Source organism: Mobula birostris, chromosome 12, assembly GCF_030028105.1.
Source record: "Mobula birostris isolate sMobBir1 chromosome 12, sMobBir1.hap1, whole genome shotgun sequence".
Taxonomy (NCBI): Eukaryota; Metazoa; Chordata; class Chondrichthyes; order Myliobatiformes; family Myliobatidae; genus Mobula; species Mobula birostris.
Genome location: NC_092381.1, coordinates 83,872,347 through 83,888,486, shown reverse-complemented (window position 1 = coordinate 83,888,486; position 16,140 = coordinate 83,872,347). Strand labels below are relative to the sequence as shown.

At 38.5% G+C, this 16,140-nt stretch overlaps 1 protein-coding gene across 5 annotated transcripts in view; it reads right to left on the bottom strand.

The window, feature by feature from the left end:
- LOC140206105 (dynamin-2-like) overlaps positions 1 to 16,140 on the bottom strand; it is a 240,816-nt gene that overhangs the window by 11,015 nt on the left and 213,661 nt on the right. For 3 of the 5 annotated variants that reach the window (XM_072274262.1, XM_072274263.1, XM_072274264.1), the window contains 3 exons: positions 13,249 to 13,413; positions 10,150 to 10,376; positions 9,075 to 9,290 (listed from right to left, as the gene is read on the bottom strand). In XM_072274262.1, coding sequence (XP_072130363.1) covers positions 9,075 to 9,290; positions 10,150 to 10,376; positions 13,249 to 13,413 — 608 coding nt within the window. Of the gene's footprint in view, positions 1 to 9,074; positions 9,291 to 10,149; positions 10,377 to 13,248; positions 13,414 to 16,140 lie in introns of those variants that run through there. The other 2 variants (XM_072274265.1, XM_072274266.1) reach the window with 2 other exon arrangements.

The window sequence follows — 16,140 nt, the reverse complement described above, 5'->3', positions numbered from 1 at the left end:
AGTAATTGATATTTCAAATAAAATCATTGGTTGAAATGATTTACAATAATAGCAATATTATTGGTGACAGAATTAATGAAAAAGTAAGAAATATTTGCAGCAGGTGAATGTAAAAATCATTGGGGGGGACTTTAATCAACTTAAACACTACACAAATCAAAGAGGTAAACTCAGTCCTGAGGATGCGTTCATTATTTTTGTTTTAGTTAGAGATACAGTACAGTTACAGGCCTTGTAGCCCAATTGTACCCAGCTGACCAATTAACCAACTAACCCATATGTCTTTGGAATGTGAGAAGTAACCAGAGCACTCGGAGGAAACCTATGCTGTCATGGGGAGAACGTACAAATATCTAACCAAGAGTGGCAGGAATTGAACCCAGTTCGCTGGCGCTGCAAAGCAATGTGCTAAGCAATACACTACCTTTGGGACTTTTTTGTTGAACAATACATAATGGAACCAGTCATACTGTAATAAGCAGGGATAGTTAGTAGTTTTGTAAAGGATCTTTAGGGAAAGGGTAAGGAATCACAAGAAAAATCTATGTGTGGTTTGGGAGAGACATTTGGAAATTATAATTGTACTTAACGCCAGTTTTACAGAGACTAGGGGTGTACTGGCCAAGGTAAATAGGGAAATTAGATTAAAAGCTTTGCCAGTTGATTAACAATGGCAAACACAAAGAAATAAATCAAAACTTGAAATAAATGCACATTAAGAAGTAACTCCATAAAAATGTGATTCATCCATGGCTGAATACGGTTTAGGAAAGCAATAGATTAAAAGACATACAATTTTAGTAAGGAAATAACACTGACAGAGGAGGATTATAACAGAATTTGACAGCTTTCACAACAAAGTAAAAAGATTAGATTAGATTAAACTTTATTGTCATTGTGCCGAGTACAGATACAAAGCCAATGAAATGCATTTAGCATCTGACCAGAAACGCAAAGAATAGCATTATTTACAAAATAACTGGAATACGTAACTGGAATAAAATAAAAGGAGGTGAGTTCTATAAATAAATGTGGATCCTGTAGAGCAGGGATTGCCAACCTGGGGTCCATGACATAAAAAAAATTGGGAACCCCTGCTGTAGAGGCCATAACAGGAAAGTATAATGGGAAATAAAGATATGGCTAAGGTATTAAGCAAAACTTTGTAGAGCTAGAGAGAACAACTAAGCTGGAGTATGGGCTAATGATAGCAAGGCATATAACTTATTTATTATTATTTTCACTGATAAAGAAGTGCAAAAGAAATTAAGGTTTCTAAATTTCTGCTCAATGGTATTTACCACAGGTCTCTAAGAGAGGCTGCAGCAGTGATGATTTTCTGAAGTTAGCCAGATCCCAGTATAATTTCAACTTAATCGAAGATAGTAAACATAATATTTCCAATAGAGGTTGCATAGCAAATGGAATTTAATATCGAAAAAGTGTGAAGTTATTTTCTTCATTAGAGAGAATGAAAAAAATGTTTTTTTTTGTAAATCTGCACAACATGAACAAATGATTGCATAAACAAACATTGTGTTAATATGGTATAAAAAAATGAGCATGTTTCTGAGGGAGTGTTCGAGTGGTCTTTAGTTGTTAATTAGGTAGGGAGTTCTGGTGCAAGGAATTTATATATCCCAGCATTGCCTTCCTTGATACCTAACTTGCCCAAATGGTGTTAATAGTTGTGCAAAGCCCACATTTTGTGTTTGGCAAGATTTTTGACCACAATTATGACCAGTAATATTCACTGACAGAAGATCCAAACAAAAATTATTTGAAGGATGAGATATATAGTTACAGGCAGAGAGCAAAATGATTTGCTGCAGAATAAATCTCAGGCAAACCAACTCAAATTGGCGTAAGTGATTTCAGCAGGTTCTCCTCAATTTGCAAAATTATTAAGTACTTCCATGTTCTTCAGACCAGAAACAATAAAAAAAAATGGAGAAAGATACCTTTCAAAAGAGCTGGCACTCATCGATGTTGCAGAGAGTCATCTGCAAGTGCACAAGTATTTTCTAGAATACTCGCACTTTTGGAAACCTTGAAATGCAGCCAGCTGCCCCTTGCAGGTGAGGTTTCTCGAAATAAGAATGGACAACAAGGGAATTAGAGGACATAGAAATCCTCAGCTAATAATTGGATAAATTACATTAATGCTCATTATGTTGATTTACCAGCTGTAGATGTGCACTTTTGTCCCCTGCCCTATTCCAAGTCCTGATGCAGGTGATTCCACCAAAGAAGTACAAATCTTTGATTACACTTTTTAGACATTGCAAATGTTAGGCATGGGTAAAACCAACATCTGTTCATACTCTATGTTTTGCCTGAGGCAAACTCACAGAAGTGTGCGCAAGAATTTTGGATAATGCATGAAGTACACCATGTTACAATATTAGTAATCTGAAAGCACCAATACAGAAAAATACAGAAAACACAACTTATAGAACAAAGCTAATTACGGAACACAACTGTTTAGCTTATTCACCTCATTTACATATAGCAAAGCTCCACTGAATAAGTCTGATATTTGATTCTGTAGTTTTTGTGAAGAGGAAAGCAAATATGAGTTAATAATTTGGCTTGAGTTAAGTCTCTGAAATAAATCTGAAGCTACTGACTTGGTTTAGTTTACCAAGAATTTGAGGACCAACAACTGCTTCAAAATTTATATTGGAACCAAACAACAGTGGTAAAAATTGATGATAATATAAGCAGTTGGACTAAAATTCAAAGAGGAGTTAGACAGGGATATGTTGCCTCACCAGAATTGTTTAATATCTATAGTGAAATGATTCTCAGAGAAATAGAAGACATAGATGGGATAAGAATTGGAGGTGTTAACATCAACAATAAGATATGCAGACGATACCACCCTAATAGCAAGTGCTGCAGAAGACCTACAAATCCTCCTAGACAAAGTAGTACAAACAAGTGCAAATTTTGGTCTAACCATCAACTGTAAAAAAACCAAATGTATGGTAATATCAAAACAGCAGCACACTCCCAACTGCCAACTGTACATCGGTAACCAAGAGATTGAACAAAAGACCAGCTTTAATTACCTTGGTAGCTTTATATCACAAGATGCTGGAAGTAAAGTAGAAATAAAAAGAAGAATTGCCATTGCCAAAACCAACTTCCAAAAAATGAAACCCATTTTTACCAACAGACACATTTCTATGCAACAAGGCTTAAGCTACTAAAATGTTACATCTAGTCAATCTTGCTGTATGCTTCTGAAACATGGATTATAACACCAGAACTCCAAAGAAACTTAGAAGCAACAGAAATGTTGTTTCTAAGAAGAATGCTGAAAATATCATTTTGAGATAAGGTAACTAATGAGACAGTACTCCAATGTGCCCATACAATAAGATCTTTAATGAGAACATTAAATGAGAGGAACCTTAAATTCCTGGGCCATATCATCAGAAAGGGAGAAATAGAATGCCTTACATTACAAGGCCGCATGCCTGGGAAATGCGAAAGAGGAAGGCAAAGGAGAAAATATATGGACACTGTGAAAGAACTAACAGATCTAAGTGTGCGAGATATCATTGACGCTGCATGGGATCGTTCAATGTGGAAAGCCATGACCGCCCAAGTGTGTAACGCGTAAGGCACATGAAGAAGAAGACTGACTTGGTACATTACGCATGGCTGGAAAGGACATACCAACATAAAGCAAAGCAAAACCAAAGATAGAAAATACGTAATAAATGATTCTGGAGTAAATTCAACTGTTGAAAAAAAAATCTTTTGTGCTATAGGACCTAAAATGGAGACAATACTTTCCTGTTGATTTTAGAAGTCATATTTAAGAGAATCAATCATGGGTTGAAAGTTAGAATTTCTAAAGCAATCTGACCACATATTATCTTTTTGTCACTGTAATTGCAATTACAAGCAGGGCAAGCACTTCCAACAAGTTCTTTTCTGTTTACTTGAGCTAGTCTCGCATGTGCTTGTAATGTAATATGTACAGGGCCTTCATAGTCTAATAGCTAGCAGAACAAGTGATTTCCTTTACTTCAGTTGTTTGGAAAGTATGAATCATGGAACCACTATCATGTGATTTTATAATGATTTCACACTAAAGAATGGCATATTTACTTATTAGTTCATGACTCTTTCCCCATTATCCCTTCATATTATGGTCCAAGTACTTATCACATTCCTTTTGTTGTCTACAACTGGTTGTACTTCAAAACTGTTTTACCCTTCCAGACCAAATCTTTTTATATTATGGAATATCTTCCTCATTGGTTATTTTGACAAATACCTCCAAACTATGCTCTCTATTTTTAATATTATCATTTTTAAATAATTTACAAGATGTTGCCATAGTTGGCAAGACCTTATTCCTAACTACTCTTGCAACGGTGGTGATGGTGAGCTGCATTACTTCTCTGATTACTGTTGTCTCCTTGTGAAGGCATTTTTTGTCTGTCGATAGGATCATTTCCCCTATATTAACTGTGGGTAGACCCTTTACAACACCCAAGAAGATGAGAGTGTCTTTAACTTCAAGACTGTGGGCATCAGTGACATTGGCAATATTTGCCCATTATTAATTGCCCTCAGAAGATAGGAATGCACCACTTCTTGAAATACTACAATCTGTGTTGAAGGCACCCCACAGTAATATTTGGAGTTTGAGAATACTGATCATGCAATCAATGTGCAGATAAAATTGGAGGTAACTTGAGGGTGGCAATTTTACCATCTACTTGCTGCCCTTGTCCAAACTGATGAAGAACATAGGATTTAAGAGGTGCTCCTGCAAAAGTGTTGTGATCTGTGCATGCTGTAACCACGTAACATAGTGGTGAAGTGAATGGATGAGTAGTTTGTGAGACACTGTTCAGGGAGACTACTCCATCCTTGATGACTCTGAGCTTTGAATATTGGAACGGGAAAATGTTTGTATGAAGACAAAGATCAGCAGAGATCCTGTGAGTTGAGAATTATGTCGGAAAAAGAAGAAGGATACAAATGAGACAAGGAGCTTTAATAAGATAAGAATGAGAAAGAAGTAACAATACACTGTACTTTTCCAATTGTGGCGGTAATAATGGAAGTCAGACAGTTGAAATAGCTATCAAAAGGTTACCAAATCCAACTGTCATTGATTTGGTTTTAGTGAAATAAAGCAGCACATCACTTAGAACAGCAGGAAAAGAGAAGACAGATTTTTTATTTCAAGATTTCTTTCTCATATTTCAGAAAGTGTATTTATATAGTGACTCATTCAACAGCATGCAACTGCAGAGCTGTGCAATATTATTCTTCAAGATTAAGTCCTTGAATTAATTGTAGTTTAAGAGTAGAAAAATGCATTTTACACTTTCCAAGCAAGTGTAGGAATTGTTTGGTCAGTTAGTTCAGTATTTTTCTGAAGAATGCTGCATGTTGGACTACACGCCCATCAAGAAGGAATCACCTGCACTGTATCTTATCAGCTAAATATGGTGGAAGGCAGGAGAGAAGAAAGAAGGGAGGAAGCGAAAGCAGTAGAGGAACAGGAGACTATCGAACATATAGCCTTTATGGCTGGGCTTCTCATGATGAATCCTGAGATTTCTCATGAGCAAATACAAGTAAGCAGGAAACTTTCTAAAGCATCAGCAGTCCCATACCCATACATTTTTGGTTTCAATGATATTACAGAACCCTTTTATAATACAAAATAAAGACCAGCAAAAGTGCACATACAAATCAACTCTCAATAAATTAGATATTTATAAAATGTAATTAATTGCCTTATAAATTCCATTTACCTTCTATGTGTCACTGTCAATCCTAATACTCTAATGCTCAGGATAAACAGTGACATATACAAGGTAGAAGGTAGGTGTAAGTGAAATGTTTAAGATGATAGATAGATAGATAGATAGATAGACACTTTATTGACCCCAAAGGAAATTACAGTGTCACAGTAGCGTTACAAGTGCACAGATATAGATATTAGAAGAGAAGTAGAAAAAATAAATAAGTTATCACAAACAGTCTAACAGGAGGGGGTCATCACTTCCCCAGCTATAGGTTGATTCATCATAGAGCCTAATGGCCGAGGGTAACAATGACCTCAATGACCTCTTTGTAGCAGCACAGTTGTCTTAGTCTGTTACTAAAAGTACTACTCTGTTCAGCCAAGGTGGCATGCAGAGGGTGAGAATCATTGTCCAGAATTGTCAGGATTTTCTGTAGGGTCTTTTGTTCTACCACAGCCTCCAGTGTGTCCAGTTTGACTCCTATAACTGAGCCAGACTTTCTAATCAGTTTATTAAGTCTATTGGCATCACCCATGTTGATGCCATTGTCCCAGCACACTACACTGCATAGGAGATTGTATTGGCATCAACAGACTGGTAGAATATGTGAAAGAGAGGCCTGCATACTCCAAAGAACCTCAGACTCCTCAGGAAGCAGAGACAACTCTGGCCCTTCTTGTACACAGCCTCTGTGTTGGTGCTCCACTCAAGTCTGTCATCCAGGTGCACCCGCAGGTACTTGTAGGTTCTCACCACATCCACGTCCTCACTATCAATGGTAACAGGAAGCAATGCAGGCTTAGGCTTTCTAAGGCAATTAGTTTAATTTTATAAATATGTATAGATATTTATATATCTTAAATTAACTCAGAGTTATACAACATAGTTGGTGAAAGACTGAAAACAGCAAAGGATGATGTTAAAGCAGTTCTTTCTAGTCTGGACCCTTGTGCTCCATGGAGTCACTGTCACAAGCGAGGATGCTGGTCAGTAACTCTAGCTAGCTGTAGTAGGACAGATTGCTGGACTGTAGTGTTGCCCCGAAAGCTACATTGAATTGTGTTCACTTGCAACAATCGGACTTTTCACCATGTCATAAGAGGTTTCATACCTGTCATTGCAGCAGCTTCCACAAGTCTGCCACTGGACATCACTTGTTGAAGAGCATGGGCTCGAATGTCTGTGCAAAATCCTTTGCCTATGTGGTGCAGAACTCCATCATGCACCTTGACATCATGCACATTTTCGTTCAGTGTACCAGTCTTTACATACACTTAACAGTCATCATCTGATGACAGCAAAAACATCACCTGACTTCCTTGTAGCATTATTTACAGTATGTCAGACAACATCTTACGACAAGTTAGCTGTTGTGCTGCCATTTCCACTCCTGTGCATTACTGCCTGATGCTTTCTCTATTCCAGGTGGTCTTAACCTTGGGGTCCATGAATAGATTCCAGGAGTTCTGTGAACTTAGATGGGAAAAAGCTCACATCTTTATTTTCACTAACTTGTATTCTAAGTATGTTCAGTATCTAAACTGAGGTTCAAGTGTAACAAAGTGACTTTGTCTCTTCATTTGCTACCTTCATTCCCCTTTTGTCTCTGATCAGCTGCAGCTCTAACGTGACTGAAATGCAACAGGGATAAACAGAGAAATGCAGTGAGGGGAGACTGGAGAAAGCAGAAACGAAATGCTAATATCATCTGCCACTTGGCGTCAGATTAGTTTGAGAAATAAAGGAGATATGTGAAGAAGGGAGGCAGACTGGATATACAGACAGAATCATCATTGATTCCTTCGATACCGTTCCCATGATATCCAACACTGATTGATTCATGCAGACTGAATATTGAAAGAGTGGTTACCTTTGTTCACCTCCTCCCTATTATACATAACTTCTTCAAAAAAGAGGATTTGTTTCAGTGAGTCTTTTGCATTATGTTTGCAAGAGGTGCAGTGAGGATGCAGCAGCTGTGAGCTTGTGGGTGTGAGGCTTGCAGCAATGCGAAGTCATTGAGAGTGAGGTAGAACAAATGAACTGTGCGGACAATTATAGTGCAGTGAATCGAAAAAAGGATGAGCCTATTGTTGCAGTCAGGATAAACCTTGAGGATAGAGCTTGCTCACTTTATTCACTTGAGATTAATCACTTTAAAAGTATTCCTTCACTGCATCCGAGAACTATGAATGCCTCTACTTTTTGAGGCGGCTGAAGAGAACTGGTCTTTGCACATTCATACTCACATTTTTTCTCAGATACACAGTAGAGAGCATCCTGACAAGCTGTATCACTGTTTGGTATGGAAAAAGCAAAGCGGCAGACAGGAAGGCTCTACAATGGGTAGTCAAAACTGTTCAATGCATTACTGGCACCAGCCTCCCTGCCTTCAAGGTTGTACCTGTATATACAGAAAGGTGCCAGAAAAGGACAAGTAACATCATGAAGGATCCTCCCACTTTGCTGTTGGACTGTTTGTCCTGTTCCCATCTCGAGGCTATGTAACACCTGCATCAGGACCACCAGACTCAAATACAGTTACTTTCCCCAGGCAGTAAGGCTGATCAACACTTCCACCCACTAACTCCACACTACTTTATTATTTCCTGTCAGGCACCTTATATACAGCCTAGTGTCACTTTATGGAGATACAATCAATATCTCTCTTTTTCTGTCTCTTTCTCTCTCACTTTCTCTCTCTCATGCATTTATATTTATTGTTTTATTATTATTATTATGTTCTTTAAACTTTTGCAAGGTTTTTTGTGTTGCATTGAATCCAGAATAACTATTATTTTGTTCTCCTTTATACTTGTGTACTGGAAATGACATTAAACAATTTGAATCTTGAACCACACACTTGAGGTGTTCCCTAAAGAATCACAACACACTTTTCAAAACAATCCTACCCTTTTAAGTCAAGAAGAATCACATCATTAAACACAACTAGTAAATCAGGATAAAAAGTCTCTATAAATGGAAGTAATGAAGACCAAAAATAAGTGCTACCTATTGGTAACATCAGCAGGAGTTAAGGCCCTGCGAAGAAATGAATAGAATTGAATGAATTGTACAGGACACCCTATGCCTATTTCTAGATGTAATTCATTTGAAACACTTCTGAGTAATATGAAGCACTTGGGGGGTTATATTTCATACTTCTGGTTTTGTTGCAATTAAGTAATGTATCAATAGTCATATTGTTGAATCAGAGCACTAGACTATGGAACTGACATAATGAAAAGAAAATTGATAACACAATTAACAGCCCAGTTATCTGCTTACCTGGGGATGATGGGCCCATGTGTGGATCTTGAAGGGGAACGTGCCAATACCTCAGCGCTGCTAGGACCACTGAGGGAATCTGGAATGCCTGGGTGGGTTGTGAGCGGAGGGTCAGTTGATGAAGAATGTTTTGATTGAATGGATGATATTGGAACACGTCCGGATTGTCTGCATGGTGGATGGCCAGAAAAAGGCTGCCAGTGTGCATCTTTAGAACTAGAGAAATAATTCATAATCATTTAAATTATATTTAGAATTGCCATTCCTCTATCATATCAATATCAACCCCTACCCAAAAACACAAATATTTCTAGACCAAATTACATTTGACAAATCTAGAAACTTCATCCATTAATTGATGGGATACAGAATTTGAATCCAAATGATGGAACAAAAGAATATTCCCTTTGGTCACAGCAGTCATAAGTGAAGATCTTGTGTAGTTTCATAACAATTTATTGTGGGGGTGGGCCCACCATTCAAAACTGCAAGAAGACCCCACATAAAATGACTTCAAATATGGGAAGCAAAACACTGAAATAATTATAAATGGGAATTCTGCATGGAAGAGGTAAGGTACAGGGAACTTTATTCCTTAATTGATTTTGGTTTTACATCAGTTAAGAATGCCTCCTTGTCCACTGTGCTAAAAAGATTTGAAAAAAAATATTTAATGTGCTAAGACTAAAATTTCTTATTTTTAAAGAAACAGGTTATACCACATGCATGCCTTGGGTCTTGCATGTGAATGAGAGCAGCCTCCTACCAAGCCAGCACAAGCACCACCACCCCCACACCCCCCGCCACTTCCATGACATAATACCACAGATTTTTAGGTTCATTACATTTCCTAGATTATATCTTTTAAAATTACATGTCTGGCCATACTACATATAAACAAACACAGATATACACGCTAATGCTGGGAGAATAAGAGAGATATGAAGAAACATCCTGGTTCCAGATCCTGCCTAAACAACTACTTTTAGCGAACTCTATAAATAAAAATTCTGAAAAGAATCAAGTGGCAGATACATGACAAATAAATATAAAATTGCCATCTCTGCATTCATACCTGTGCTCTGTTTGTAACCAGGAATTGTCCACAGGAGGTGGTATAGGAACTGATGTGGTATTAGTGTTAATGTCGCCAATAATACTCAGTGCTTTGCAGATAGCATTGTATGTTCTAAGTGTTTCATCACGCCTTTGTGCCTGTTCCAGTGACTCTTCCATTAGGGCATTTTGCTCTTCTGAGGAATACAGTTTTGCCAAAAGTTCTGTGTTGATAAATTCCTTAGTCTATAGAACATTATAAAAACAATTAAGTATACTGCTAAGCTTTTAATTCATGATAAAAAATTGAGAATTGGGTAAAATTTCTATGAGCTTAAAGGGTAACAGAATGGAACATTAAGTTAACTGACAAAGTATGTGCACATTTAGTTGAAACCAAAATCAAAATAGCTGGCCAGTCATTATTGTATAAACATTTAATGCTGATCCATGTGTGCCTCTCTGCCATTGTTTTCAGTAATTGCTTTTGCAAGTGGTGAATGGTTGTCTATTTGCATTGAGGAGACTGCAGAGGACTCTGAAGTAACACCTCGAACAGGTAAGATGGGGTTCAGTGGTCAGAGACTCTCAAGGGAGACAGCGGTGCCTGTGGGAGCTGGATGTGAAAGAATCATGAGTTTGCTGAGTAGCTCAGGACTGCTACCTCAGAATAATAGTGGGTTTTTGGGGGTGGGGAGGGGACATTGACTAAAGAACAACCAGCTGAATTGCTTACAGGGGATCTAGCTATTGGATTTCCGTTTCCAGTGCTGGCCCAAGATCTATTCAGAGAAGTCCTCTTTGAAACATGCCATGAGTAGGCTTCAAAGCCCAGTGGCTGGAAACATATTGAATATTCCAGAAGTGGCATATAGATGTGCATTGCACACTGTTGATGTCACTTTGCATATCTGAGGTCCTCCCTCCATTAACATGTCAGATGCGATGAGAGGCCTGGGAGGAAAAACAGCAACATTATGAAGCCTGATTGCTAACTTGAGATACAAGGGACCATAGATACTGGAATCTAGAGCAAGGAACAATCTGGTGATGAAACTCAGCAAGTCAAGCCCCATTTGTGGGAGGAAAGGAATTGTTGACACTTCAGGTTGAAACCCTGCATCAGGACACCCATCACTAACAAATATAGTGGAGAATCTGCACATTGGGAGTAGTTTGATTATGGATCAGTGTCAAGTATATAAAGAACTTTTAGATAAAGCCTTGAGGAAGAATGCACCGGCAGGACATTTAGATGTGGTTGGAGAAAGAAGAGTGGCATGAAACTCACATGGATCATAAAGTTCATCCTGGGCTTGCTGGGTTGATTAGCCTGTTTTTGTACTTTAACTAGGACCTATTACTTTGAGAAAATCAGCAACCGACTGTAGAGTGACTGCAGATACATATATATGCAAAAAAAACATTATAAGTAACTCTTACTTCAGTGGTAGGCAAATTGTTGGAGGAGATCCTGAGGGGCAGGATTTATGAGCATTTAGAGAGACATAATCTGATTAGGGATAGTCAATATGGCTCTGTCAAGGGCAGGTCATGCCTTACAAACTTGACTGAATATTTTGAGGATATAACAAAACACACTGATGAAGACAGAGCAGTGGATGTAGTGTATATGGATTTCAGTAAGGCATTTGATAAGGTTCCCCATGCGAAGCTCATTTAGAAAGTAGTGATACATGGGATCCAAGCAGACCTTGCTTTATGGATCCAGAATTGGCTTGTCCACAGAAGACAAAGGGTAGTTGTGGATGGTTCATATTATGCATGGAGAATGGTGACCAGTGGTGTTCCACAGGGATTTGTTCTTGGACCCCTCCTCTTTGTGATTTTTATAAATGACCTGGATAAGGAAGTAGAAGGGTGGGTTAGTAAGTCTGCTAATGACACAAAAGTTGGGGGTGTTGTGGATAGTCTGGAGGGTTGTCAGAAGTTATAGCATGACATCAATAGAATGCAGAACTGGGCTGAGAAGTGGCAGATGGAGTTCAACCCAGATAAGTAAAGTGGTTCATTTTGGTAGGTCAAATTTGAAGATAGAATATAATATTAATGGTAAGACTCTTGGCAGTGTGAAGGATTAGCAAGATCTTGGGGTCCATGTCCATAGGACACTCAAAGCTGCTGTGCAGGTTGACAGTGTTGTTAAGAAGGCGTATGGTATGTTCATCTTCATTAACCATGGACTTGAGTTCAAGAGCCATGAGATAATGTTACAGCTGTATACGACCTTAGCTGGACCCCACTTGGGAGTACTGTTTTCAGTTCTGGTCACTGCACTACAGGAAAGATGTGGATATTATATAGAGAGTGTAGAGGAGATTTACGAGGATGTTGCCTGGATTAGAGAGCATGCCTTAGGAGAATAGGTTGAGTGAACTTGGCCTTTTCTCCATGGAGTGACGGAGGATGAAAGGTGACCTGATAGAAGTTTGTAAGATGATGAGAGGCATTGATCATGTGGATAGCCAGAGGCTTTTTCCCAGGGCTGAAATGGCTAACACGAGGGGGCATAGTTTTAAAGTGCTTGGAAGTAGGTACAAGGGGAATGTCAGAAGTAAGTTTTTTTACACAGAAAGTGGTGGGTGTGTGGAATGCACTGCCAGTGAAGGTGGTAGAGGCAGATACAATAGGGTCTTTTAAGAGTCTCTTAGGTAGGTACATGGAGCTTTGAAAAATAGAGGACTATGCATTAGGGACATTCTAGGCAGCTACTAAAGTAAGGTTACATGGCTGGCACAACATTGTTGGCTGAAGGGCCTGTAATGTGCTTTAGATCTCTATGTTTTCTAAAACATCCCAATAGAAAATATGTAATAAGGCACAATTGATTTCCTTCAATAAAAATGACAGCACATATAATTTACTTTTAAGAGAATAATGCTATAAAATAAATGTACTAGAACGTGTGCCATGCAAAAATCTACACCTACTGACTACATAAGTTAATAGCAAACTCGATTACAAGACAATGCTGATATTTTCTACACAGTAAATATGAGAACTTTAAAAAAAGAGATAACCTTTTTCCAATATGTGGTAAAAATAATGTTTAGTTTTTACTTATTTGCTTTATTTGCTGAAGAAAAATAAAACTCACATTATTTATCATAAGGTGCATAATTATCTTTGGCATAAGGTCCCGGATAGTCTTGTTAATGACATACATGTATGACTCGACTAAGTTGCGTATAGTCATCACTTGTCTCTCCAGCTGAGGGTCCTTGGAGAAGTTATGCGTACCTACTGCCTCTTCACTATCAAGCTGTGCAAAGCACAAACATAGAAAAACTTAAATTCCCCAGTTTACCATGAGGTAGTTTCAAATTAAATAGTAGAAATCTGAGCTGTGTCCATCCCAGTGACAAAGTTGAAAGTTGGGAGTTTCACTGTATAGTGAGAAATAAATATGTACTCTGTGCTACTTTAGCTTCTACTTCCTGATTTATGATAAAGCATTTAATTTGTACAACAAATTGAAGTCCCAGTGGTCGGAATGAACAAAACAACTCTTACATGTCTGTTCACTGAGATTCCATTACTTCACACATCATTTCCTACCTTTTCCGCCACCCAGTTAGTTTAACAAATATCAAGGAAAACAGAGCACCTTGAGAAAAAGTCGAAGTAACTAGGCACAGTCAACAACAGTTTTGTGAAAATGAAATTATGTCCACCTCATTAGCTGAGGTTCTTTGAAGAAATAATGTGGTGTGGTATTTCAGAAAGGGCAGCACTGTTGGATTAGCAGTGTCAAGGCAGAAACCTGACTGAGGGAGAGGCTGGAGGTTGAGGTTAAGGTTGAGGTTGAGCTCACAAAGCAGGAGGCGTGCAGAGGAGGGTCCGCACCAAGGGAAAGGACAGGTCAATGGAGGATAAAGCAAAGGAAGAGGCCAGACCAATGAAGGGGCAATATCAAAGAGGCAGCCATGGAGATGGAGGGGGCAGAACAAGGAAGATGCCAGGCTGAATCACAGTAATCCAGCACATATTTAGTTGGGCACATGCTGAAGAACTGAACTTTCAGGGTAATCTGAATGGAGCACAAAACTTCAATTGATGGATTTTAACGCTGGTTTGTTTTTGTCAAGCAAACTTACAGGTATCAAGTCAAAACATCATGTATATTTACAAAGATGTGAATGCAGGAAAGAATGAATAACATGAAGTGAGATCAAAGCTGGGGAACAAAGCTGCCATGAAAAAGCCATCTTACAGAAAATTGCTTCCAAATAAATTTAATCTTAAATAAAAAATATACATTTCTACATGCAGCTGAGTTTTCAGTTAGTGTTATTGTTGAACTTAGAAATTAACTGGCGAGCGTTCAAGGACATATTCAACCTCTCACTGCTGCAGTCAAAGGTCTACATCAGCTTCAAAAGGGCATCAGTTATACCAGCGCCCAAGAAATACAGGGTGACTATCACCCGATAGTACTCACATCTTCTCTGTGTGATGAAGTGCTTTGAGAGTTGGTCGTGACTAAAATTAACTCCTGCCTGAGTAAGGACCGAGACCAACTGCAATTTTCTTACTGCCATAATAGGTCTACAGCGGACATAATCTCACTAGCTCTCATTGAACTATGGATGATCTGGACAACAGCAATACCTATGTCACGCTGCTGTTTAATCACTGCAACTCAATGTTTAAAAACATCAACCCTCAGTGCTACATCAACAAGCTTCAAGACTTGAGCCTCTGTGCCTCCCACTTGAAACTGGATTCTTGACTTCATCAGAAGACCACAGTCTATACCGATTGGTGACAACATCTTTTGCAGATAATCAACACAGACACACCTCAAGGATGTGTTCTTAGCCCACTGCGCTACTCTCTCCACATACATGGCTGTGTGGCTAGGCAGAACTCAAATGCCATCCATAAATGTAAATTCGCTGATGACACCACCGTTGCTGGCAGAATCTCAGATGGCAACGAGGAGGCATACTGGAGTAAAATGAACCAGCTGGTCGAGTAGTGTCATAAAAACAACCTTGCACTCAATGTCAGCAAGACAAAGGAACTGACTGTGGAGTTCAGGAAAGAAAGATCATGAGAATTGATTGAGAAGTCAATGGTGGAAAGGGTGAACAATTTCGAGTTCCTGGGCATCAACATCTTAGAGGGTCTATCATATTGATGTCATCATGATGAAGACATGACAGCAGATATATGTTATTAGGAGTTTGAGGAGATTTGGTAAGTAACCAAAGACTTGCATATTTCTACAGATGCACCATGAAGAGCATTCTGAGTGGTACGGAGGCACCAATGCACAGATCATAAAAGGATTCAGCAGTTTCTAGACTCAGCCAGTTCCATCACAGGCACAAGCCACCCCAATAATGAGGACATCTTCAAAAGGTGGTGAGGATCCATCATTAAGGACCCTCACCATTTGGAGCATGTCTTCTTCTCATTACTACCATAAGGGAGGAGCCTCAGGAGCCTATAGACCCATACTCAATGTTGTAGGAACAGCTTCTTCTCCCCTGTCATCAGAGTTCTGTACAATCTATGAACCCATGAACACTGCCTCACTATTTCTCTACTGTACTATTTATTAAATTATTTTTATTGTAATCTATAGTAATTTATGTCTGCACTGTATTGCTGCCACAAGACATCAAATTTTATAACTAATGTCAGTGACAATAAACCTGATTCTGATTCTAAAGATAGCTATTATGGATTTTACTGGAAATACTGAGTGTCAGACAACAAGACACAATCTTGTTTCAACAATAAATTATATTTAAAAAACAATTTTATTTTCCAGTTTACTGGTTTTAAAATATTACTTTCAAATGTGGAAACACCTTCTCTATGCCAATAAATCTACAAGAATGCATTATAGATATAATTTATAGATACAGCCCTCACTCAATCCGTCAGTTTTCTTCCACCACCTGCAAGTGACTTTTCTTCCACATGTCACACGCAAAGAAAAAATGTGAAAAAACAGTTGAACAGAAGCTTGCAGTTG